At 40.4% G+C, this 25,607-nt stretch overlaps 1 protein-coding gene across 2 annotated transcripts; it reads right to left on the reverse strand.

The window, feature by feature from the left end:
• Positions 1 to 73: 73 nt before the first annotated feature.
• On the reverse strand, positions 74 to 25,503 carry PCID2 (PCI domain containing 2). Of its 2 annotated transcripts, none has more exons than XM_018562249.1 (14): positions 25,407 to 25,503; positions 24,324 to 24,413; positions 22,410 to 22,483; positions 21,932 to 21,997; positions 20,775 to 20,816; positions 18,766 to 18,820; positions 16,546 to 16,649; positions 14,625 to 14,700; positions 12,451 to 12,592; positions 8,001 to 8,101; positions 6,192 to 6,265; positions 4,901 to 5,026; positions 1,599 to 1,722; positions 74 to 170 (listed from the first exon to the last, which is right to left on the reverse strand). In XM_018562249.1, the coding sequence occupies exons 1-14, from the start codon at positions 25,440 to 25,442 to the stop codon at positions 81 to 83; spliced, it is 1,200 nt and encodes a 399-aa protein (XP_018417751.1). In that variant the 5' UTR covers positions 25,443 to 25,503; the 3' UTR covers positions 74 to 80. The 2 variants fall into 2 exon arrangements, with proteins under 2 accessions (XP_018417751.1, XP_018417753.1); XM_018562251.1 differs by having other exon boundaries at positions 81 to 170; positions 1,595 to 1,722.
• Between the last annotated feature and the right edge of the window lie 104 nt (positions 25,504 to 25,607).

The following is a 25,607-nucleotide window of genomic DNA, read 5'->3' on the forward strand; positions in this document are numbered from 1 at the left end:
CATTTGGCTGCAGTTTAAGCGGCTTGTGTTGACAGAAAAAACGTCACGTTATCATAAATTGTATTCCATCATATTTCTTCTTAGCAGACGGTTGACAGGGGTGGAAAGGGGTTTTGTTTGCTGACCACAAGCTTCTGATGCTGATGAGATATATAACCTTTAATGTGCCCCTTTTAAAAAGGAAAAGAAAAACATTAATACAAAATCTGTGAGCAATACGTTTATATTTTATATAAATATTTTCAAGTTGTTTCCAAAAATGAAAAACACTAAATGAAACCAAGTGACTGAGTTATACTAATGATTGCTGATATCATTATGGACATGAGAACTGCTAAAGAAAGCATGAATTAAAGACAATAACTGCTTATTCAAAGCAGGTAATTTTTGTAACAGCGGTAGTACTGGTTAAAGAAGAACTTTGGGTATAGAAAAAAACCTTACCCTTGCAATGGGGCTACCCCATGCACTGCAAGGGTTAAAGTGGACTTTTACACTCAAAAATCAAATTCTACCAATGCATCCCTCTATGTATGATGATTAATCATAACATAGACATGTCTGGTGTAAAATGTTGTGATTTTGAAATACTTACACTCGCAGAGCAATCGCTTCCTGCTTTTAAAGGGCAAATGACTTCAGTTTGGCAAAGCAATGCACACTGAGATTGCCTTGTCATCAGCAGAGCATTGCTGGGAAATCTCATCTGCAGTCTCAGGGAAATGCATTTCCTCCCCTGAGATGATGTGCATGGTCACATGCCCTAGTCACATGTCTGGTCACATGCCCTAGTCACATATGCCAGAAATCCAGGAAGTAAATGGAGAACTAGTAACCTGCCCTTAGTTAACATGGCCACTGACAGAAGACTGGGGAAGAAAAGAGAAACAAGGTATGCAAACAATACTAAGCTGGCAATTATCTATATGTATGTGTTTGTGGATTGTCATTACTAAACATTTCAAAAGATGTGTTTGTTGTTATTTTAAAGATATGGGTAGAGGTCCGCTTTAAGTGCTAGACTTTGTCTGGGATACTCAAATAAAGCTGTATTATTCACTTGGAGGTCAGTGCTCACTTTCCTCCCCTTCCTCTCTAGCCATGGGATATTTCTCTGCGTCCTCACGTCTAATGCAGATCAATGGACCTGCATACAACCTGATGATGTCAGGAGTCTTTAGAACGCCAGAGCCCAGGGGAGAGGAGGATGCGGGGAACGGTTTAGTAGCCTGTAGGGAGCCGGCTGGGTCAAGGATCAGGTGAGCAATACAGCTTATTTTCAGCCCCCAAGACAAAATGAGCACTTAAGCCATGCAGTGCTTGGGCAGCCCTAGTGCAGGGGTAAGTTTTTTGTTTGCCTGGAGTTTTTCTTTAATAAAAGAAACAGGCAGATTTATAAATTATAGTAGCTGATATTGATGACTTCAGTTGTATGCAATTGCATCATATCCTTGGCTTTGTAAAGGCAAAACAACTATTAAAGTCTGTATGTTATGATTTTGAGGATCTTACGGTCAATCTATAATTAGAGCACATGTCTACAGTTTAAAACACATTTAATAACTAGTGATTATGATATTGAAAAAGGAAAGTTATACCATATAAATCAGATTAGCTGCAATGCAGTTCACTTCATCTATATCCACATCTTTCACTTGCATGAATTTTAGGGCGACAAAAAAGGCATCAAGAGAAAGCTGATGTGTTCGAAGTAGCAAATACCTGTTCAACACAAGCAAAATATAGTGCTTTATAAAAAAATATGCAACGAACACAAGCAAATACTAGTCCTTTATAACATAAAAGAAAGCAAAGCATTTCCTGCTTCCCCTTAAAAACTGCTTTTTGGTCCCATACAGTAAAGTGTATTTAAAGTGAGCATGCTCCAACTCCCAGTGCGCTCTCCTTCTCAGTGTTCACTCACCTCTCCTTGTAGAGACACACCCCCTGCATCCTGCAATCTGTACTGGAGGCTTCCAACATATACAGTAAGTCTCCTACATACAAACATTCAAAGATGCGCACATGCGTTTGCATGTCCAATCATGTACGTTAGTTCACGTGACTGGCATACATTAATGAGTGCATGTGCCTTTGTGTACTTTACTGTACAGTATTGTATAGAGTACAGCACCTTTATTGCAAGCCCAGGAAGTACGGAAACTAGCGTAAGAGCAGCAGTGATGTAGCTGGGTACCTAGGCTAACTTTGTTGGACTTACGAACAAAATGGCTTACGAAAGTGCTCTCGGAATGGAACCCGTTCGTATGTAGGGAACTTACTGTATTCAGTATCTATTTTCACAGTCCCATTGCTCATAGAGCACTCTGATTTATTCTCAGTGCTGCACCTTACTCCTCACCACTCATTTATAGTGTGAGATTATCCTATTTCTCTCCCCTTTTATCCTCATCTTGTACTCTCACTCAAATACACACACTCTGGAATTAATATTGCTGTAGCAGTCGGGAGTGTTTACACTCCTTCTGCAGGCTGTTGGCTTTCTGTTAAGACCGGGTTCACACCACAAAGTCTGCGTTCCAGAGTGTTCGGCCTCTGGAACGCAGGGAGACGGCTGGCTTTTGTTCCAGTGCGTTCCAGAGGCCGAACACTGAATTGAAGTCAATGGCACCACCACAACCACACCCCCCGCCCGCAGTGCGATCTCCCGCACCCGGAACGCAGTCACATTAGTGCCTGCGTTCCGGTCCAGTGCGATCTGCAAAAATACTGCAAGAACTATTTTTACAGATCGCACTGGACTGGAACGCAAGCACTAATGTGCCTGCATTCCGCGTGCGGGCAATCCTGACCCCTGAACGCAGGCAGCCGACCAGCTTGCGTTCCACAGGCCGAACGCTCTGGAACGCAGGCTTTGTGGTGTGAATCGGCTCTTAGCGATTTGGGAAGCTGTAGAAGCACTTGATTACTTAAGCAACCTGTAGAATAGACCCCTAATCTTCCTAAAGAAAACCTAACAAAATATTGGGTAATAGATTGTGTTTGTGTGCACTAAAATCTTTTCAGTAAAACAAAATATGCTAAACACAATGTTGGATTACATTTCATTCTACAGGGTCTCTGCTTTCAGAAACTATATAATTTTGGGGGGTTTTAGGTAATCTTAAGGCCTAAAATATCAATTTTAACATGTTTGCAAAAAAAAAATGAAAATACAGCTCTGGTAGTGAAAGGGCTAAAGGGAAACTCCTGGCAGACAGCTAAGTACATAACTATGAAATACATCTTTCACCTTTTACTAAAGATTTCCTTGAAAAAAAACCCCAAAGAAAATACATAACTCATTTAAATATACTTTACCTGCCAGAGTTAGAATTCTGAACCCCAATTTTGCCATTACAAACATTTCCAAACTACAGAGCTAGAAAATTCACACCGCCCCTGGTTCAGTAATTTAGCTTCCGATATCAATAAGTATTCAAGTTCACAAAAATTATTAAAAACCTTGAAATAAAACTCTCAGTATTGAGTCTTTACACAAGAGACCCCAGAGCCTTCACTCCCGTTCCTGTAATTTACTCTGCATAGACCTTAAACCCTCAGATTTTGTAACATAAAACAATACTGTAATGTGTGCCTTACTGTAATCCATGGTTGTTTCCCTTCTCTTTGCTGCTCCTCCTTTTAACTCTGTATGTGTTCTCATGCTGGGCAGAACTTCTGTTTTGCAGCAGACTGCCTTGTCTCAGGAATGGATACAAGGTGACTGTGTGTAAGTTTGCAACCTGAGCCAGCACTACAGGAAGAGGCACTCAGCTGCAAAGGGAAGTTCTCCCCAAGCATGAGAAGACATGAGGATTTAAAAGGAAGAGCAGCAAAGAGAAGGGAAACAACCATGGATTACAGTAAGGCACACATTACAGTATTGGTTTATGTTAAAAAATCTGAGGGTTTAATGTCACTTTAAGGTAAATAACAGGAGGTGTTTGGCAGTGGAAGAAGGGGGCAACTTTATCAACTTCAGGTTTAATATAATGGGAGTTTTGCCTTTGGTTTAGGTGTGACACGTCTAAAGGGATGCCAAATAATGAAATGGTTCATCTCAAGTACCGCCTGCTGTACATTTATTCTAAAATCCTTGAAATATATATGGAAAATCTAAAGGGTATTGCTTCTGCTTTAAAGAGGAACTCAATTCTGATAGCAGTACCACAAAAATGCAGACAGAGGGTAAAGGATTGGGCACCAGTATTGCCTGTGTGTTCCCTGCAGCTGATCTTTGATTTCTTACCATTCCTTGTCCTGCACCATCTCTGTATGGAGGTGGCCAACTTGGTAGAGGCAGGGCTTTTCTTCCACATGTCAGAGCCTCCAGCAAAAAGAACAGTAAGCAGCACAATAGTGCAATCACCAAATCTCACCCCAAATCTCTTGAGACTAGCAGTCAGAGGCAGCAGTACCTTAGATTTCACACTGCAGATATACAGCTATGAGGCTGTAGGAATAGGAGTGGTTAGGCAGACTTGCATACCAGGAAATCTACTGCTATTATTCAGGAGACAATTCAGGCAAAATTAACATTTCTAAACGTTCCCTATAAATTGTAGGTTTTACTTTCTTGGATTCAGATCGGTTTTAAGAAGACAACACGCACTGAACTGCTAATTTCTCAAATAGCACAGTCTGGCAAACAACGGCCAATCTCTTTTGCCAGAGGACCGTCATGGCTTTCACTTTACCATAATTTGATTTTCTAGGGAAGTTTGAAATAAATAATATAGATAAATATAGAACCGGCATAAGGATTCCCGTGTGTCAAGCATGTCAAAAAATTACGATTTTGATGGATCACTATAAAAAGCAGAGTGTGGAGGAGTAAACTAAGAAACCAGAAGAGCAGATTTCCACTTATATATATATATAGCAAGTTTAAACTTACACTTTCTTAAAAAGATTTCTGTATGTAATAATCTTCAGCTTTTCCAGAATCAAGTAGATACCACAGCGGATGAAGAAGGTCTCATGTTTACCTAATGCCTCATTCAGCAGCAGCAGGTTACCTTCACTGAAAACACAATGAACAGTTAAGATGGTGTCTAGACATGCACCAATTTACCCCTAAACCTCTTTCTCCCCCTCTATCTTATATCCCAGCATTAATTGTCAAATGCTCTCCCCAATGGTGCACCGGGCTCTCAGATCATGATATTGGGGCACTTATGGCTTGTCTTAGTGCTGCTCATAGCAACCAATTAGATTCTGTTCTTATTTTACAACATACAAAACAAGAATATTAACCATCATCATAGCGGTTGCTATGGGCAACAGATGCTTCTATTTTTTTTAATTAAATTTTACATATAATGTCTATATTATTTTTAGTGTTTGAAAATAACCAGCCGTGACCTTGGTAAATAAGGAGGGCCTCGTGTGCAGTCCTTTGACATGTCCCGAATGCTGCACAATATCACCACACACAATGTGTGTTTTACTAAATATCAATGCATTATGCGCGGTACGTTGTGGTGGCATTCATTTTCAATAGCAGCACCGCACACTGTACAGTAGCTCCCATTCACAATGAATACGCTGCCTTAAAGTGGACCTTTACCCCCTTTGACTAAACATCACATCAGTATACAGCTCTGCATGCTGATATGCAATCATCTTACATTAATTAGCTTAACAAACATATTTTTATTTTACCTACAATTTCTTTTTTTTTTCTACTTCCTGGTCCACTTTGGCACAAATGATGTAGTTGTGCCCAAGAGTTGCATCCTTGGAAGTTCCTCTTTAACACAACACATGCTGCAACAGTGAGATAACACACCACATGTATAGGTGTAAATAAGCCCTTAAATAGTTTGCGTCTGTCATTACCAGACAGGACTGACAACCTCTGCAGGGCTTTCTATATCAACTGCCTCTCCTGGCTTGCATAGGCACATGACCTCCTGACAGCCCCTGTGACTGAGGCTGAAGTGGAAGGGGACTGGAGAGCCACTGCACTTTGTGAAAAGTAAACTCAAAACACAAAAGTGAGGCCAGCACAGTGGATAACCACTTGGGAGTAAAGTTTCTTTCATTTGTGTCCATAGGTGTTGGACCCAGTCCAGTACGGATGTGTCAGCACCAGGGGCTGAAACCATATGGCAATGAATATATTGGCTTCCAACTTATTAAAAAGGTGTTCCGCTTATATACAGAAAATCTGAATAGTACTATACCCGACAGCCTTTGTAACTTCTGCAAATTGCATTAGATCATATTTTCTAAGTAGCTGTATGGTTGGCATGTGACCCTGGAGATGACAGAAATAAGAAATTAAGATCGATTTTGGAAAACAATCCTGGTTGCCAGTTCTCAGCCAATAGAAATGTGTAGTGGTGGGGCTAAGTAGAAAGCTGTGGTAGCACCAGAAAGTTTTCGAACTTTGTCTCTCAGGGGCAATTTTTTTACTTCAAGAACAGATTCTCTTTCAGATTCAGTCTAGGACCACTGAATAGAAATCCTAATGGTAGTGTGGTAAGTAACAAGCTGTGGAAGAATATTGGGTTGAGCTCTGCAAATATCTTTTAAATGACAAGTCACAGGTATCGTCTTTGATTCCCAAAGTGGACCCCCATTTGTATGTGTCATGTGGTTTCCTCCCACTATTTTAACACACAGCAGTAGGTTAAAGTGACACAAAACTCAGGAGTTAAGGAAAACTATGGGGTTAGGGCTTTTCTCCATAGTTCTCCTAAGGGTAACAGGAAGACACAAAACTAGCTTCCTTCCGTCACCCAAAGCTCAGTATACCGCGAGCTACAGCTCCTGGTATACTGAGACGCCGCAGCTGAAACGGATCCCGACAATTATGTCGGGATCCACCCAGCTGAGTGAGTGACAGCTGGCTCTGCCTATCTAGAGGCAGAGCCAGCTGTACTTGCCCCCTCCCCCGTCCGTTCCGCCAGTCAGCGCTGGAGGATCGGACAGGGGAGGGGGGAATCCAGTTGCTCCCCTGTCACGGCTCTCTGCAGTGACAGGATCGAGAATTGAGCGAGCGCCGATATGTGTTCGCTCACTTCCCGATCTACTGAGCCGACCTGTGACAGTTTCATTGTCAAAGGTCGGCTAGAACTATGAGGATGAGTGAAAATCACTCACCTCATAGTTCTCCTTTAAACCTTAAAAATGCCTTCAAGTTCTATAACTATTAACAAAAATGTATCTAATTTGTGTATGATTTGCCGGCAGATCCTCAAATCATCTCTGAATTTCTGCTGTCACTTTAATAGGCCTTGCATCATGTGCAGGGGACTGAATGAACCTGAATGCTCCACACTAGCAAACTGCTAAAAAATCAGCTTTTATAGAGGTGGTCACACTTGCTAATGATCAATTAATAAAGGGCATTTGATTGAATAATTCTGGCTTTATGCTTGTAATAGAAATAATGACACGGTGTTACATGTCTTCATGTCACACATATCTGTGTGTTGTTGTTCATCTGAGGTTGGATTTACCTAATTTTAAGGCCTGCTAAGGACCAGATGATTTTTATTATGTATTGGCACATAAAATTATAGAATTTAAGAAAGGTGTACTTTCTTTTTCATGCGAGATTTTGTGTATACAGTATATACAGTTGGGCAAAAAAGTATTTAGTCAGCCACCAATTGTGCAAGTTCTCCCACTTACAATATAATCCAATTCAGCAATGAATGCACTCACATGCACATTCAGACAGCTACAAAGGACACTATGTCAACCTTTAGAGCTTGTTTAAATTTTAACACTGTCAATGAATGCACATTACATGTGTTACGTTGAGGCAGCTATTCATTTTGAATGGCCTTCCAACAAACCACAATTTAGCCAAAAATGGAGATGCAGCATTTTTTCCAAGGCAATGCACCAGGACATACATGACGTGTGCTGTGATTTGCTGGATGGAACCATAACTGATGGTCAAATGCAGATTATTCACATAATATTGACACTTATTGGTGATTTTTGTCTTCAACGTAAAATATACATCAATGAGCACTCACCAAGAGCATCTTCACTGGCAAAAGGTAGATGAGAATCATCCTTTTATTTTTCTGACATGTTCGAAGACAGTTCTTGAAGGCAAATGATAGGCATTCTTCAGCTAAAGAGTTGAAAAAGACAAACTTCTCAAGGACCAGTATTAAGTTTTAAATGTTGATATGAATACTAACCATCCTGGGCCAGCTCATTTAGAACTGTGCATCTGAAGAATCAGAAAATGTAAAATAAATGTACCTTTATACGCCTTAACATCTTATAACTCACAAACATTATTGAGACATATCTAAAATGGTTAAGATCCAAATCTGTCTAGCAATATCTGACATTAGGCTGCCATTAATTACTATTTTTATAAATCGATTAGTTGGCCGATTATTTTTTCGATTAATCGGATAAAAAAAGTTACACAAATACCATCCCTAATTTAAAATAAAATACACAAATGCAGAGCTACAAAGTTTACTTCAGAATAAAACTGCATGCACAATTTTTTGCAATCGCTCTGCACTGGAACGCACGGCATTGCGGTACCATGCATTCCATTGCCAGTCATCACACTGTGGGTGGAAGGCACGTTTGGGGTGCCATTGAAATTAATGGCACTGCAACACACCTCCCGCAACAGAATTTGGTAGGCTGAAAATGACTTTTTCCCCGCCTTTTATATTTTTTTTGTAAAAATAATTGTATTGTAAGAACATGGCGCTTGAATAGCTTCAGCCAGGAAATGACCGCTGCCAGAGGCAAGATTCTACAGACGGCAGCTGAATGTAAATAAAGCAGGTAGTGGGCGGGTGCAACAGCCAGCCTGCTACTGACCATTTCAAATTGCAATAGACAATAGCAGGCTGGCTATTGCACCTGCCCACTGCTTGCTGTGTCTTCCACCCAGCATGGAGGAGAGAGCTATGGGATCCAACCTACTAATCAATAATGAGAATAGTTGACAACTATTCTCATTATCTATTATTGATTAGTTGATTGCACCCCTACAAATCACAAAGCTTTACACTTTGAGTATCTTTTATTTTTTTACCTGGAATGTTCAGATCTCAGTTAAAAATAACGGTTAGTTCTTTGAAAATAAGTATCTTTATCCTTTTGTTTTGAAATGAACCTATTGTATTCATTCATGTATAATGAGTGCAAACTATTAATTCGAGTAATTTTAAAAAAGAACTCCAGGAATTAAAAAAAACTGAGCCCCACCTAATCCCACTGCAAGAGTGACGTGCTTGTTCTGTCCACGAGACTCAAATAAAGCAGTCAGCAGGATTATTGTTTATTTTAAGTTTAAAATATCAAATGTCTTTTATACTAGCAAGGCTTTTAAAAGCAATATACTATATGGCCAAAAGTATATGAGCTTCCATCCAAATGATTATGTTCTGGTGCACAATACCAGGTCCATGAAGGCAAAGCCTAACAAGCTTGCACAGAGCCCCAACCATAACTCTACTGAATATGCTTGGGATGAATTAGAACTCTTAGACTGTAAGCCAGGTTTTCCTGTCCAACATTAGTACCTAACCTCACAAATGCTCTTTTGGCTGGATGGGCACACATTCCCATAGGCCAAATTCTGAGGAAAGACTTCACAGAAGACTGTGTGCTGTTATGTCCACAAAGTGGTAGGAGGAAAGCTTTGAATGGGTTATCAAACAAGTTCATGTAGGTGTAATGGTAAATTAGGGTGTCCACTAAGTTTTGCCCTATAATTTGTGTGTATAGGTAAACACTGTAAAAGAGAATAGTCTTTTCAAGGTGTTTTGGATACCCATGTAAAAGAGATCAGATTAATGTAAATAATCTTATAAATAAGTTAGAATAGCTCAAGGTTTATGATTTAATGTACAATCTGTGATTAAAATACAGTGCAGCAATGGAGTCCTTTATTCAAATCTTGCTCAGGACACTATCATGAAGCTGGCATGATCTCCCTTTGCTTGCATTCGGTTTCCTCACACACTCCAAAAACATGTTGGTAGGTTAACTGACTCCTGACTAAATATGTGTGTGCGTGTCTAAAAATCCGAACTGAAGCCTTCCATGGCCAGACCCTGGTAGCTAATGCAGCTGTGGTATGCATTTCAGGCATGGAGCTACAGAAAAAGTAAGGTTCCAAGGTTAGAAAGTGCTCCAAAAATTGCAATGCAGCCATAGTAGTTAGGAAGGGGATGGGGAAGGAGAAGCCATATTTGATCATTATGAATGCAGGTCCTGCTTACTTCTATTGCTACACAATGTTCTGGTTTTACTGCTCATTCTTATGCAAGTGTACAGATTGGCTGACACAAACCATGTACTCCCTGTGTGGGTGATATCTTATCTTAATATTTTAGAGAGAGGCTGAATAACTGCACTGACAGTTCTATGTTGTAGCTAATATTTAGCTCTATATATTTGTCTAAACTAGACTAGACTTACTGGCTACTGATATCCACACGGATTTGTTGACCCTTGCTGTAAGAGTACATGGTTTAACAGAACATGTTGTGCCTTTTAAACAGAATGAACTATGAACTGCAGACCTTGCCTCTAATGAAATAGAAGGAACCAATGTACATAACTAGGGCTGAAACAACTAATCGACCAAGTCGATAATAATTGATAATGAAAATCATTATCGATTAGTGGGACAGTCGATTAGTTGGGCTGCTTCCCCTCCCTTCCCACCTTATGCTCACAGATCCTCGAAATCAAGGTGGCGGGGCCGCATGCAGACACACCCACACCTCTGCTGGACTCGCCCTGAGTGCACATGTGAGATCCCAGAGAAGCCGCACACTTACTAGTACAGCAAGGTGAGATGCCAGGGGAACTAAGGGCACACGGCGGGGCACGGGCGGGAATATGAGCACTGAGCAGAGTGTGGGCAGCCTGTGTGACCAGGGAGGCCCAGCAGTGGGTGACAGTCTAGGTGTAGGATATTCTCTGCACAAAGCAGGTGGGACCTAAGTCCAGCACAACCTGCTGTAAGTGGGCAGGTCTATGGTGGGAGTGCACAGCCAGGGCTCGAGGGCTAGAAGAGATACAAGCGCTGTCCTTGTTTGAGATGAGGAGAGCGCTGGGCGGACATCATCTTTCCGCTCCGCAATAATGATCACCAACTGAACCGGAAACAGCACCGGCCATCCACCCCGACTACTCATCACATCCACCACCGCCTGTGTGCATGGTGCATGGGGCGCCAGGCGGGCGCCTGTGTATACGGTATGTTACCTTACACTAATAAATACAAGTGCCACGCTACACTAAACAGAGATGTGTAAATCCTATCCAAGCAACAACAATAATGTGCATATAAGAAAAACTGTGATCACAGCAAACACACAATGTGATAAATATATTTCCTGCACATAAGCAGGTAAGCACAATGCTCTGTGAAGATATAATTATTAATGTTAAACCCACTGTGTCCAAAAAACACAACCCCCACAAGTCAATATGATATGAGTGAATATATATTCTTACTCTGTGAAAGAAAGTCAGAGGTTTCCACCAATCCTTCACAGCCACTGACAACACCAATCTAGTGGAATTAAATCCTCCACCTCTGCTAGACCCCTAATGTCACCTTAAAGCATGTGATAGCCAGGAAGTTAAAAAAAAAAAAAGTTTAAAATTAAATAAAAAATCCCCCCCCCATGTGTTTTTCATTCACATTATTTTAAATCTATGAAACTAAATAAAATGTCTAATATACATACAATTATTTTATTTTTTTTTTAATTATAAAATGGTAGGAAAAAGTCCTTTTTCGTTTTGACCTGACAAATTCTGCTGCGGGATGAGCATTGTGGTGCCATTCATTTCAAAGCACCCCAAATGTGCCTCCCGTCATCAGTGCAATCGCCTGCACTAGAACACGCAGTATTGCAATGCCGTGCGGTCCAGTGCAGTGTGATTGCAAAAAATGCGCATGCAGTATTATTCTGAGGTATACTTTATGTTTGTAGCACTGCATTTGTGTATTTTATTTTAAATAAAAGGTGGACTCTTTTGTAATGTGATTAATCGAAAAAATTAAATCTGCCAACTAATCGATTATGAAAATAATTGCAGCGCTATACATAACATCCTGTTTATATAAAATTCAATAGGTAAATCTTGCCTTTCCCGCTACAAAATACTTATTCAGAACCTAAAAGCACATCTGAGTCAGTTTTAACATTAATACATATGCCAGACAATAACAGGCACTATGTTATACAAAATGTTCTGTTCACACATGGGGCACTGAACTGCCATTTGCATCAGTTTTCTGTCCATATCACGGACTGATGATTTCTTGTATACCTGGAATAGCAAATTACAAACAATATTTAGCTGTACCAGTGTCAAAATCGTCATCATTATTTCCTGGTGCCTAATATTTTTAACTGTGCCAAAAATACACATGATGAAAATGAAAACTAATAAACATAAATGATTGTTGGTGTCATGTACCTTTTTTGAAATCACTGTCAAACATCCCCTTGCGACCAACGTAGTATTTGTAAGTCACCCTCTGAGACATGGCATATTCATCCCTAAAGTTGGAACTGTCAATGGCTCGGATTAAAGGTTTACATAAATGAAGTTTGCTAATCTATAAGGGGAAAACAAATAAGAAAAGAAAACTTTATATAGTGTTTACAGAGAAGTAGATTTTTTTCTATAAAAATAAAAAAATAAACTAGCAAAATGTGTCAGAAGTGGTGGAGAGTCATGGTACAATATGCACTGGTGTGCATTGGTACAGTGGCAGCGGGTGCTGAGGCATGCTTAGGTGAAGTGGCAGCAAGCGCAGAGGTGGGGACTGATTCAGTGGCGAGTGAAGTTGGGGCATGTGGGGGAGGTGGTGAGAGCAGGAGGAGAGAATGGGGGGACAAGCGCAGTGGTAAAAGTAAAATTTGGAGTGCAGGAGGATAGGGGGTCAGCGGCAGAAGCACATGAAATGAGCTGTCAGGTCTGAGATTACAGTGCCTGTGTAGGCTGAAGCAGAAGTGTGGGGGAAAGAGGGTATGGTGGTGTAAGCTGACAGGGCCAGTAATTCGAAGGTCATGTCTTATTGCAACACAAACCCGCCTGCTGCAGGGACCACTCTGGATGCGCTTCCTGCCAGGTATGGCTGTTGTGGATGGCGCTGGTCTACATTTAACGTCACTACTACTACACCTACGTAGTAGCACCACAATTTTAATACCTTCCTGCTGCTATGGCATATTCACCAGGTATTGGCACCATTTTGGCTTATCCAAAAGACTCTACACTACCCCCACAGTGGATATGGCATTTAGTTACAGTGCTGCTGTTCTCCTCTAACTTGCAGCGAGCTTTGCAGATACCAGCAATCAGCTCCCACCACAGGAAGTCTCCTGTCACTAATAACTTATTTATGGCTCCTACAGGATCTACTGAAGTGAGCTGCAAATAAGTTATTGGTGATGGGAAACTTCCTGTTGCGGGAGCAGATTGTTGTGCGGGGATCGCTGGAGGTTAGAGGAGATCAGCAGCACTGTCACCAACTGCTGGGTCCAGATCGTGCTTCCTACGTCTGCGGAGTAGAACCCCTTAGACCTCTATGGGGTTGGGAGCCATATAAATCTCCTGGTCCCATAAAGGTCTATGGGGTTCTACTGTATGCACACAGGCAATGGGAAGTGGAAGATGCACTGGCCACAGGTAAATATTGCAGAAAAATCCTGCTGGACTTACAAGGTTATTCACAAAAGGGTGAAGAGTTTGGAGAAGGCAGGAGAAGTGAACAATCTAGGACAAAATAGCTGATTTGGAAAAATTCTCCAATTCAGCTCACTTTCCAGTTCAGCTATGTTGTCCTAGATTGTTCACTTCTCCTGCCTTCTCCAAACTCTTCACCCTTTTGTGAATAACCCTGTCAGTGTCAGGACTATGTGTGTATACAGGGGAGGAGGATGTGGGTGGGATAGATTTGCAGGCGATGCAGTCCACGAGCCTGCACCACATTGGGTAGCGCTCAGTTGGAGAAGCCTCCCTGATAAGTTACATGTAGACAGCTTTTGTATTTGGGCAGGGGAAGAACCCAACTCCCCCGTCAATGAACCTTCCTACCACTTAGCAACTTTGCCACTGCATATTGCTCCATTGACCCCCATCCCTGCCCCTGGGCTCTCTGCTGACTTCTTCCTTCCACTTCCTTCCGAGTGCAGTCTGTAGAGGCCAGTCAGCCCACTGGTCTCTGTGCACATTGTGTGTGTTTCTGGCGGAAAGAGGAGGAAGTGCACACTTTCAGGATAAAGGGCAGAGGGAACCCAACCAATAAACCTGCCCACCACCTCCATTACTACGGAACACTTCCAATGCAGCAGTCATTTATTTTTTAGCTGTTCAATATCCAAATGTATTCTTTATTTTTCTTTCAAAATAAGCATTTTGATAAAACTAGGATTTATTATCTTTTTTTTTTTTTTTTATACAACACCAGAATATTTATCAGTGGTTTCAAATGCATAAGGGAAATCTTGGGAACAGACAAAAAGAATTAGTTGCTAACAGAAATGAAACAGAAATACATAGAGAAGTGGGGTTTAGATCACACAAAATATTGAAACACAAGGACAATATTGAAACAAAATCCTAAAAAAATTAAAACACCTTACCTTAAAATAAAGCTTGAAAAGCTGATTGACAAGAAACAACATTCCCCACTTTTTAGAGTCATCAAAAGATGCACGACTGTAACAAAAGATCATTTTATAAAGCACAAAATTACTTGTAAAAGCTGTTTCTTATTACAGAAGAACTATTTAAAAATAATTATATGGTTTTTGGGACTTCTCTGGACTCCAAAGTATCCCAGGTAGAAACTTTGCAACATATTGGTTTATGCAGGGATAGATCGAGAAGTGAGCGAGCAACGGTATGTGTTCGCTCACTTCCCAATCAACCGAGCCGACCTGTGACAGTTTCATTGTCACATGTCGGCTCAGATTATGAGGCTGAGTGAAAAATCACTCGCCTCATAATTCTTCTTTAAAAGGAGAACTATAAGGTGAGTGCTTTTCACTCACCTCATAGTTCTAGCCGACCTGTGACAATGAGACTGTCACAAGTCGGCTCAGTAGATCGGGAGGTGAGCGAACACATACCGGCGTTCGCTCACCTCTCGATCCTGTCATGGCTCTCTGCCGTGACAGGGGAGGGGCTGGATTCCCCCCTCCCCCAGCGCTGACTGGTGGATCAGACGGGGGAGTGGGCGGGTACAGCTGGCTCTGCCTCTAGATAGGCCGAGCCAGCTGTCAGTCACGCAGCTGGGCGGATCCCAGCACAATTGTCGGGATCCGCTTCAGCTGCGGCGTCTCAGTATACCGCGAGCAGCAGCTCTCGTTATACTGCGGCGTCTCAGCATACAGCGAGCTACAGCTCGCGGTATACTGAGCCTAGGGTGACGGGAGGACGCTAGTTTGTGTCCTCCCGTTACCCCTAAGGAGAACTATGGGGCAAAGACTTAACCCCATAGTTCTCCTTTAATGTATTGCAGTGTATCAGCCCTTTGATATTGTGCCTGAATTGTTTTTCTATTTTTTAGGCTTTTTTCTTTTATTTTCACCTGGAGATCCCGTGAATACAGTTTCTGTCCCTGGTTGGCTATGTTCACTCCTTCACTTTATTTATAGGAGGTAGCCACGTTGTCACCCCAGCTGGAATTCAAACATGTCTGGCTTTGTTCATCTCCATTACATGGGGCCTGGCAGAATTTGTGGTTTACAGAAGAAAAAGAAGGTTGCTTTTGATTTCTGCTAAGCTCACAGGAAGTGACAAGGAATTTGATGTACTTGCTGAAAATGTTATCCCAAAAAAGAAAATACATGTAGCCATCACATCTAAGGAATGGTAAGCTGCAATATACTACATGTTGGTACTTCTGGGTTTAGTATATTATTATTATATAGGATTTATATATCGCCAACAGTTTGCGTAGACCTTTATAATATAAGGAAGACATTACAATCACAATACAATTCAAGACAAGATGGTAAGGAGGGCCAGTATACACAACTTACTATATTAGCTCCTGTTCAGTGAACAGGGATAATGATGCCAAAGCACCGTCCAATAAACAAGCATGTAAAAATGTTTAAATCCCCCCCAAAAAAATACTACGCGCTCAGAAATACCTAAAAATATGTTCTTACTGAAAATATACTATACTTTCCCTTTAAAACAACGTACTGCATTATACAGCTTGTGTTCCTTACACATTTGTCACAAAATCAGAATTCATGAGAATGTGATTATTATTGGCTTACATAGGTACTAACTCATAAACAGCTTATACTGCAATATAAGCAGGCTCCTAATTTATAGCAACTTGGCTGCAATATACAGTCCAAGACAGGGGGGCTAGCAATTGTCAGCTAGAGCTTTTAGGTTTTATACACAAATTCAAACTTTTTGTATATTTATAAGTGACAGCATATTTTACAAAGTCAGGAATCTATTCATACAGACATTTACTAATAGGTCAGTGTTATTGACCAACACCTCAAATTGTGGAGAAGAATAAATTGAAGTACTTACGTGTCACTAGCACACACTCTGAAGCAGCTCATTAATAGTTCAGCTGCTTTTTCTAACATATCGCCAATTTTGCCTTTTCCTTTCTTAACCAGTTGTTGGTCAGCCTAAAGAAACAAAATGGCAAACAATGTATAGCCAACAATAAGAACAATTTGTTATGATGTCTGATAATAGACTGCTGCTTAGAGCTGTGTTACACAATTTACCCAACAATGATGAACAGATATATACACATACTGAGTGGTCAGTTTATTTTGACCACCTTACGTTTGTAGGCAAATTAGCTATAATTTCGCACTGAAGTTGCTAGAGGGCCAGACCATTATAAATAGGGAAGCAGGTTGTTTACCACGACAGTAGAAGTGATTTTTTTCTGAAGATATGGGTAAACAACCATTTAACAGCCTTTGAACGTGGGATGATTGTTGGCGCTCGGAGCCAGGGAGCGAGTATCAGCAAAACAGCAGAATTTGTTAAATGTTCAAGAGGGGCTCATTGTTAAAGTGTTTAAAGACTGGACTGTCAGCCGAAAATCTGGGTCTGAACTTGCGAATTCTGGCCGTCAGCGACTACAGTGACTAGTCAATGTTAGGGCAGAATGGAGAATGGCAAGACTGGTACAAGACAACAGAAGGGCAACAGTGCAGTGTCAGATTCCTCGCATCACCTTTCAACATCTCGTGGAGTCACGAGGTTGCCCAACAAAGTAATCTCGTGGAGTTGTCTCGTGGCCCACAAAGTACTGATGGGGTGGTCATAATAATTTGGCCACTCAGTGTGTGTGTGTATATATATATATATATATATGAGGGCTGTATTAGCTGCTGGGGGCGCGATATCGAGAGAGAGAGGAACGGCTACCTCACGACGCTGACCGACAACTTTTTGTATCCACCTCCAATCTTTTGCGAGCAGTGGTACCCCCGCCATCTCTTGATTGGGTCTGCCTCCACTGGAGTCTAGGCCTCCATTTTTCCTTTCTCCCTCTCTCCTGTTCTTCCTCCCTCCCTGCCTTATGCTTTTACTCTCTCACCGTCTGAGCCGGGTGGAACGACTGGGACCCACACAGACTCCAAGGACAACTTCCCTCTCCAGAAGAAGTGCTATTTAGTGCAAAACGTTGAGAAAATCAAGCTCCTCCATCACCTTTCTTTATACTAATCATGTCATATGTTCATGAATTTTTCAATTATCATATTTTTCAATCATGTTCCATTGCATAAGTTTCTGAATGTCATCTTTATATGAATGAACTTAACTAAAAAAATAAATTTCGCTACATAATGTTATAAAACATTTATTCTTACCCATATTTTTGGTAAAATATAAAAGATGGGGTCACGTCGGGTAAATATACATCACTTCCTGCATTCAGGGACCAGAGAGGAGATCAGAGGGAGCTCGTGTATTGAACTCCCTTTGATCTGCTGTCACAGAGCAGCCGTGCCGTTCTTGGCCGCACAGGGCACAGCCGACCTCGGGACCGACAACGACAGCTGTGGGAGGGTGGGTAAAATCGCAGCCAATACAAGCGATCGCTTGAATGTAAACCACCATCCAAGAAGCTCCCGGCTGGCCGTTTAATTACAACAGCTGGCTGGAAAGCTGGATTCTCCAAGCCCTATATATACATATATAATCAATTACACCACTTTGTTGAATGCTCCCTCTTTAGCTGTCCTCCATTAAAATTGATTAAGCAAAGTCTATCTACAGAGTAGCTATACATGAGTTACTTTCACTGTGATAAAAATATGGCAAAATAAAAATATAAGTGCAAAATCTACCCACAGCAGCTATATAAATAGGGAGGCTGTCAGAAATAGCATTGCCCACATTAAATAATATTGAACCTTTATACATAGTTTTTTTTCCCCAAAGGAAGCTGTGCCCAGACTATGCACACTGAAGTATTCTGCACTTTGAATAAGCAGCAAAAGCACTTTAAAAACAAGCCCCCATTCACTTCTGTAGCTATAGTCATTGTGGAGAAATTCATCTTCACAAAAGAGGCATCAATATATCTGCTATTACGGAAAGCAGCATCTAACCAGCCCTCTAAACAAACATCAGGTGTTTCTGAACTGTAAGAAATGGACCTGCAAACCTCATACCGAAAGCAATGTTTTTGTAAACTGATCCAGTAGGAGGATCTATTCTTGTAGTGCTGCCTCTACACACTAAGCAGCATTAAGATACAGACAGTAAAAGTTGACTTACGTGATTGGCAAAATTTCGCAAATCCAGAGTAATGGCATACATAATAGGCAAGGCCCTGAAAAATATCACATACAAAGTGTAAGATAATATATTTGAAAATGCAGCACAATTCTAACAAATGATTTAGCATGGGTGCATTTGGAGATTGCAACAAACAAGGGCCGGTAAATGGCCTCCCCCCTTCTCCGCCCCGACACCCCTGCCGTGTTTCCCAGGCTCCGCTGCACCTCCTACGGGCCCGGGACTGGCATCTCGGGTGGAAGCTGGGGAGGAGAGCTGCAAACATTCATTAACCGATCTCCTCCCCGTAAAATGGGACCAGGAGAAATGCAGATTACATCACTTCCGGTCCCATAGAGTCAGTGCTGGGCTCCCGAAGTCCACTTCGCACTTCAATAGCTTATTTCAAGTGGAAAGGTGAAACTAGGGGTCTTTTGGACCTCCAGTATCACCTTAAAAAGTACCTGTCACCACCATCTGCTATCAGATAGGGGGGCTTGTAAGCCCCCCTATCTGATAGCAGTTAAAGTAAAAAAAAAAACTAAAAAAAAAAATACGTTTTTAAATGAATAAAATACATTTAAAAATAACTGAAACTTTTTAAAGTCCCCCAACCCCCGCAAGCACACGTGTCTTCACATAAACACCGGTCGCGTGCACCTACGTATATAAACGACAATTGCGCTACACATGTTGGATATCGCCACGCCACGCCGCGCACGCCAGAGAGAGCAGTAATTCTAGGGCCAATATTTCTGCGTATCTCTAAACTAATGACCTTTCGGGGCTTTTAAAGCGTCTTCTTTAGACTTTTTCGGGTACTGAATTTTGTCGCAGTTTCACAGATGCATACAATTTGTAACCTGGGCATGTTGGGTATATATTTACTCGTTGTAACCTCATCTTTTATATTTTATTTATTTAAGTGCATTTTTCACTAAGTTTGGGGGTTTAAAAAGGAGTTGTGCTAATATCGTGCAACATAAAAATTTGCAACTGCCACCATTTTATTTTATAGGGTTTTGGCTTTCAGAAAATAAATGTTTGGGAGTTTTAAGTAATTTTCAGGCCTAAAATCTGTATTATAACATTTAAACAAAAAATGAAAAAAAGGCCTTCGTCATGAAGGGGTTAAGGTCAATGAACATAAAAAAGCCACAATGGAATTTGCTAAAATGCACATTGATAAGTCACAATCTTGTGGACAGATGAGACAAAAACTAGAGCTTTTTGGCAAGTCACATCAACTCTATGCTAACAGACAGAACCCCCCCGCCACAAAAAAAACATGGGGGAAGCTCGGTTATGTTTTGGGCCTGCTTTACTGTGTCTGGAGGAAAATATACTGCACAGTGTCAGAAAACTCTCAGTCGCAGGGGAGGGATTGGCCAACAGGACATTGACCCAAAACACACAGCTAAAAACAAAACATTGGACTATTCTGATACGCCCTTGCTGGAGCCTTGATCTGAACCCGATTCAACATCTAAGGAAAGAACTGAAAAATGCAGTCTGGAAAATGCACCCTCCAAACCTGAGATGGCTGGAGCAGTTAGTTCAAGAAGAGTGGGCCAAACTACCTGTTGGCAGGTGCATAAGTCTCATAGGGAGCTACAGACATCAGTTGTTTGCTATCATTGCCTATAAAGGTTTTGCATCAAAATATTAAGTTAAGGGTCCCATCACTTTTGTCCATTCCATTTGTTTTATTATTTAAATATTCTGTTCAATAAAAAAAATCAAAAGTCTGATTTTTATAGAATATGGAATACACAATGATAGAAGACAATTACTTTTGCCAGTCTAAAGTTATTGTAGAGAAAATGGTGGGTTCTTGTCGGGTACCAACAAATCTATCCACAGCTCTTAGTACACTTCCTAAAGTTCAACAATGTCTGTCAGTTCCATATAAAAGATGATGCCAAATTTTGCAAGCTCTTTGGGTTTTTCTGGTATGATGGCCAATTTCACAAAAAATATACAGAAAAGTCAACAGAAATGGTATTTACCAGTTTTCTTCTTTATGTGCCTGGAATATTCTCAAAAACGATGTAAAGTATGTTAAGGCAAACATATATGGATTGGGTTCAGAGATAAGGCAATAAAGTCATGTTAAATGTATGTATAAATACTGGAAGGTATATTTGGGAACATGTTATTTGCTGATGGCCACTAATGTTACATATAACAGCAATATAAAATTATAGATATATATAGGACATATATATATGAGAGAGAGTGCAAGAGAGGAGGGCGAGAGAGAGAGAGGAAGAGGGCGAGAGAGAGAGAGAGAGAGAAAGAGGGCGAGAGAGAAAGAGGGCGAGAGAGAGAGAGAGAGAGAAAGAGGGCGAGAGAGAAAGAGGGCGAGAGAGAAGAGAGGAGACAGAGAGAAAATAGTACCCTACTGATGGCCACTAATGATAGATAGATAGATAGATAGATAGATAGATAGATAGATAGATAGATAGATAGCACTTTTTGTTACCCAAACTGGAAAACAGGTACAAAACAGCTGTTTTGACATATTTCACCATTCTTAGTCAACTTGTCAATAAATAGTACATGCTGTAGAAAGAGGGCGAGAGAGAGAGAGAAAGAGGGCGAGAGAGAGAGAGAAAGAGGGCGAGAGAGAGAGAGAAAGAGGGCGAGAGAGAGAGAAAGAGGGCGAGAGAGAGAGAAAGAGGGCGAGAGAGAGAGAAAGAGGGCGAGAGAGAGAGAAAGAGGGCGAGAGAGAGAGAAAGAGGGCGAGAGAGAGAGAGAGAGGGCGAGAGAGAGAGAGAGAGAGAGAGAGAGAAAGAGGGCGAGAGAGAGAAAAAGAGGGCGAGAGAGAGAAAAAGAGGGCGAGAGAGAGAAAAAGAGGGCGAGAGAGAGGGCGAGAGAGAGAGAGAGAGAGAGACAAAGGGCGAGAGAGCGATAGAGAGAGGAGACAGAGAGAAAATAGTACCCTACTGATGGCCACTAATGATAGATAGATAGATAGATAGATAGATAGATAGATAGATAGATAGATAGATAGATAGATAGATAGAGATAGATAATAGCACTTTTTGTTACCCAAACTGGAAAACAGGTACAAAACAGCTGTTTTTAACATATTTCACCATTCTTAGTCAACTTGTCAATAAACAGTACATGCTGTAGATATTGTGATACATAAAAAGGATATTGGACAACAACTGTTTGATATCTGTAAGCTTCAACAAAGTCATGGTTGCAAACAGCGTACGTGCACCTAAATTGTAAAGATAATAAGTAGGTTATTTGTTTATACAGTTCCACATGCACACCAACAACAAAATATTCTACTACTCATAATGAGCTGTGTAGGCCATCAAACAAAGTCTTGTCACAGCTTTCCAAGTTTGCGCTGGTACATCCAGCATTCCAATCATTCTTTCTCCCTTATAGACAGACTATGTGCTGGTGGTAGGGGTATTAATATTCTAAAGTTATTAGTGGCGAGTGAAGTAGAATAGGGACATGATTGGGTAGTGAGCGTGCGGTGGTATGTTTTCAGTCACTAGAGCCGACATGTGACAGTTATATTGTCGCAGGTCGGCTCCAACTATGGGGATGAGTGTAATTCACTCACCTCATAGTTCTCCTTTAAACATTAGGGACGCCGTACAATACAAAATCATTACCTTAGGTGAGCTGCAAGCATCTCATCATAAGGAGGTTCCAGCATCTGCTGACACTTATCTTCTGGAGCAGACAACTAAAATATATAATTTAATATAAATAATGTTGCATACAAAGATATTTTACTGAGAAACACAGTTTTTTAATAATAGTGTTTGTACTAAAATAAAGACACCGTAAACAAAGAAAGTGAATACATCAATTTTTGAAAATAGGTCACTTTTATATACCCTCCCAGTTGATCCCTAACATTTAACAGATTCTATCTTCCCCCTAGTCAGATCATGATCCTGTTAAGATGCATATTGATGGTCTTGTACCTATAGCAAGGCTATTTCACTGGTGTCTAAACACATTGAGCAATGAGTGTTCTTTCAGGTTATTGGCATTCATTTTAAAGATTTTTTTAAAGCAGAACAAACCAGAACAATCGTTGCTACTTATCAACTGGGCAGCCCACAAAGCAAACATTCAAAGAAGAAATATAAAGTTATTCTCTAGGTTGAAAAAAAGGAGAATAAATCACTCATAGAAACTAAATCCATGGAATATCAGGCACTGCTAATTGATCATAAAATAAAATCACACAAAAAAATAAATATCACAAGCTGAACACACACGGAACTAAATTGTGTTTCACGCATATGTAGGAAAAACATTGTGCTGGGCTAAACATTGTTATTTTACTTAGGGTGATAAGCCAGGTACACAGCTAGCCTGTAAATTGAAGCCCAGTAACTGCTATCCTGAAAATCAGGCTCAACAGAGAACATTTCCCAAAATCCTTTAAAGGCTGTATAAGTTGTAATGTCACAGTTTTATGTTGCACTGTATCAACAATTCAATCCTCTACATAAGCTGAAACTTGGGGTGCTTTCTTCCTACTATTAACCGTTCTGAATTACACTACTCACATGCAGATTTTTCTGCACATATAGTTTTCTACAGCTGAAATCTTGGTCATTCACAAACCACCTAAACATGCAAAGCCCCCAGGCCCAGATGGATTTTCAATGTTTACATTAAAATTTTGCAGGAAATTTGGCCCAACATTTACAGTATGTCTACTATCCAATGCCAATAAAAAGGAAGGATGCTTTTGGGTGGCCAACAATCCAATCTCTATGAATGTGCTCTCTAAACCAGGTAAAGATAACTGGGATCTGGGATAGAACTAACTTTAGACCTATATACCTAATCAATTGTGACTAAGATTATGACTAAGATTCTGGTTGTGTGTATATCAACTCTTTCCCTAACGAATACATACATCTGGATCAATTGGGATTAGTTAGAAACCGACTGGCACCAGATCAAACTAGACGAGCGATTGATATCTGTGGCACAATGTAGCCAGGATTCAAATCCTAACAAATTAGCTATGCTTTGTCTATCGATTTACACAAGGCATTTGAAAGTTTATCATACGTTTACTTGTTGGCTATCCTTGTAGCTTGTGGTTTTGGTGCACTGTATACATTGAGACACCCATTTAGTTGATGAGATTCTAATAGAGTCCAAACAGAAGACTTTCTTAGGAATATATGAATATTGTGAACAACAATTTCAGACCTTTAGAGATAAGAGAATGTAATATTTTTAATTCTTACAATAAATGTAATGATTTTGTTAATAAGTAGTAAGTGATACTGGTTTATTGACTGGCATCGTGGGTAGAGCCACTCTTTTGGTGAAACAGTTTTGTTCAGCTATGGCAGTCTGAATTTATCTTACAACAGCTTTCTTTTAGATAGAACAGAAATAAATATATTGCTGAAACGTCCATTTTTCTGTAGCAGAGGTTTATTGAGGTAACAAAACCATAATCTCTTTAACCATCAGGATTAAACAATCAATATCAAATGCAGCATCGATAAGAAGTGTGTGCTATGGGAGAGGGACAGATGCTTTCTTACCTGTAAGCGTGGATTTGCAATGTGTGGATGTCTGAATGAAACCAGGTCTGCACAGGCAAAGCCATTTTTCATTTCAATAGCCTCCAAAACCTATATTAAATCAAGTCAAACTTAACTACAGACAATGATGCAACGTTCATGTAGACACTCTATATATAAAACATTCTGCTGCAGACAGATAACATTGCTATAACCAAAATTTTTACATTTCTAACTAAACACAAATAACAAAAGAGACAGGAGAAATAGTTGCTGGAGGGGGGGCAAAATATAATATATATTAAGTCTTAGGCATCAACACGTTCTTAGCAAGGACTAGAGCGACAATTAGCATTAGACTTGCCCTGAAAGTCTCAATTGGGGGCTGTATGGAAATATCTCCAGTTTTAAGAACACAATGATACATATGGCCTATAGTGATTATTTACCAAAACACTGCTGACTTCCTGCCAGTTATCTCATAATAACTGTCATCCATTAACCTAAAATGGTTGATCACTAAAATGAACGATCTTATTCACAGTTACATAAACAACTCTCCAATATTCTATAGATGTAACACCGTATCACAAATATTAGTAATGAGCCCAATTAATTTGAACCAGCAATTTCCCAAGATGAAAAAACACCTGAAAGGAACCCTCAAAAAGAATATTATGTTACTGTTTTACATAAGGTTTTTTCAAAGGTGTTCATTTTGCAGGTTTCCATTATCAGTTATTTCCATTATCAAAAAGACAACTCAACTCCTTAAAACACACACACGCAGGTGGGCACAACAAAAACATTCATTCACACATTCATAACCATACATCTCAATGCCCTTCCAATGAGAACTGTTCAAGTGGAGCAACAGAAATAATCGTTACTGATTCAAGACATAAAAAGCTTGCACGTTATTAAATCTCCTCATCATTTACACAGCAGGGGGTGGGATGTCCTCAAATAGGTCTGCCAGATACTTAGATACCACAGTCTTATAAAATGTTTGGGGGCTGTTTTACATAAAAGGTTAATTTTGACATGTATCATTTTTGTTTCAGAAGCATATGAGACCAAAAAAAAACTATGTGTTTACATTACCTGTTGTAAATATTGATTGATGGTTATATGCGCCATCTGTCCTTCTAAATAGTTAAGAGGTCCTGTTGGGAAAATCAAGCAGTAAAAGCAAGTGAATACACTAAAGGGTCCCCATTAGGTCGATCTACCGGTCGATCTACCAGTCGATCGCGTAGCCCCCCTCCCGCCCCTTTTTTCGTTGGTAGATCTCATTGGGCTCGT

The sequence above is a fragment of the Nanorana parkeri genome, unplaced genomic scaffold (genome assembly GCF_000935625.1).
Source record: "Nanorana parkeri isolate BGI_ZX_2015 unplaced genomic scaffold, ASM93562v1 scaffold567, whole genome shotgun sequence".
Classification (NCBI taxonomy): Eukaryota; Metazoa; Chordata; class Amphibia; order Anura; family Dicroglossidae; genus Nanorana; species Nanorana parkeri.

What these genes read in the sequence shown, in the direction of transcription:
- PCID2 (XM_018562249.1), bottom strand. Translation starts at nt 25,442, where the DNA reads ATGGCGCATATAACCATCAATCAATATTTACAACAG. An exon ending in TGCCAGTGAAGATGCTCTTG is followed by an intron (nt 6,266 to 8,000) that starts GTGAGTGCTCAT and finishes TGTCATCTCCAG; the next exon opens with GGTCACATGCCAACCATACA. An exon ending in AGAAATCTTTTTAAGAAAGT is followed by an intron (nt 1,723 to 4,900) that starts GTAAGTTTAAAC and finishes TGTGTTGAACAG; the next exon opens with GTATTTGCTACTTCGAACAC.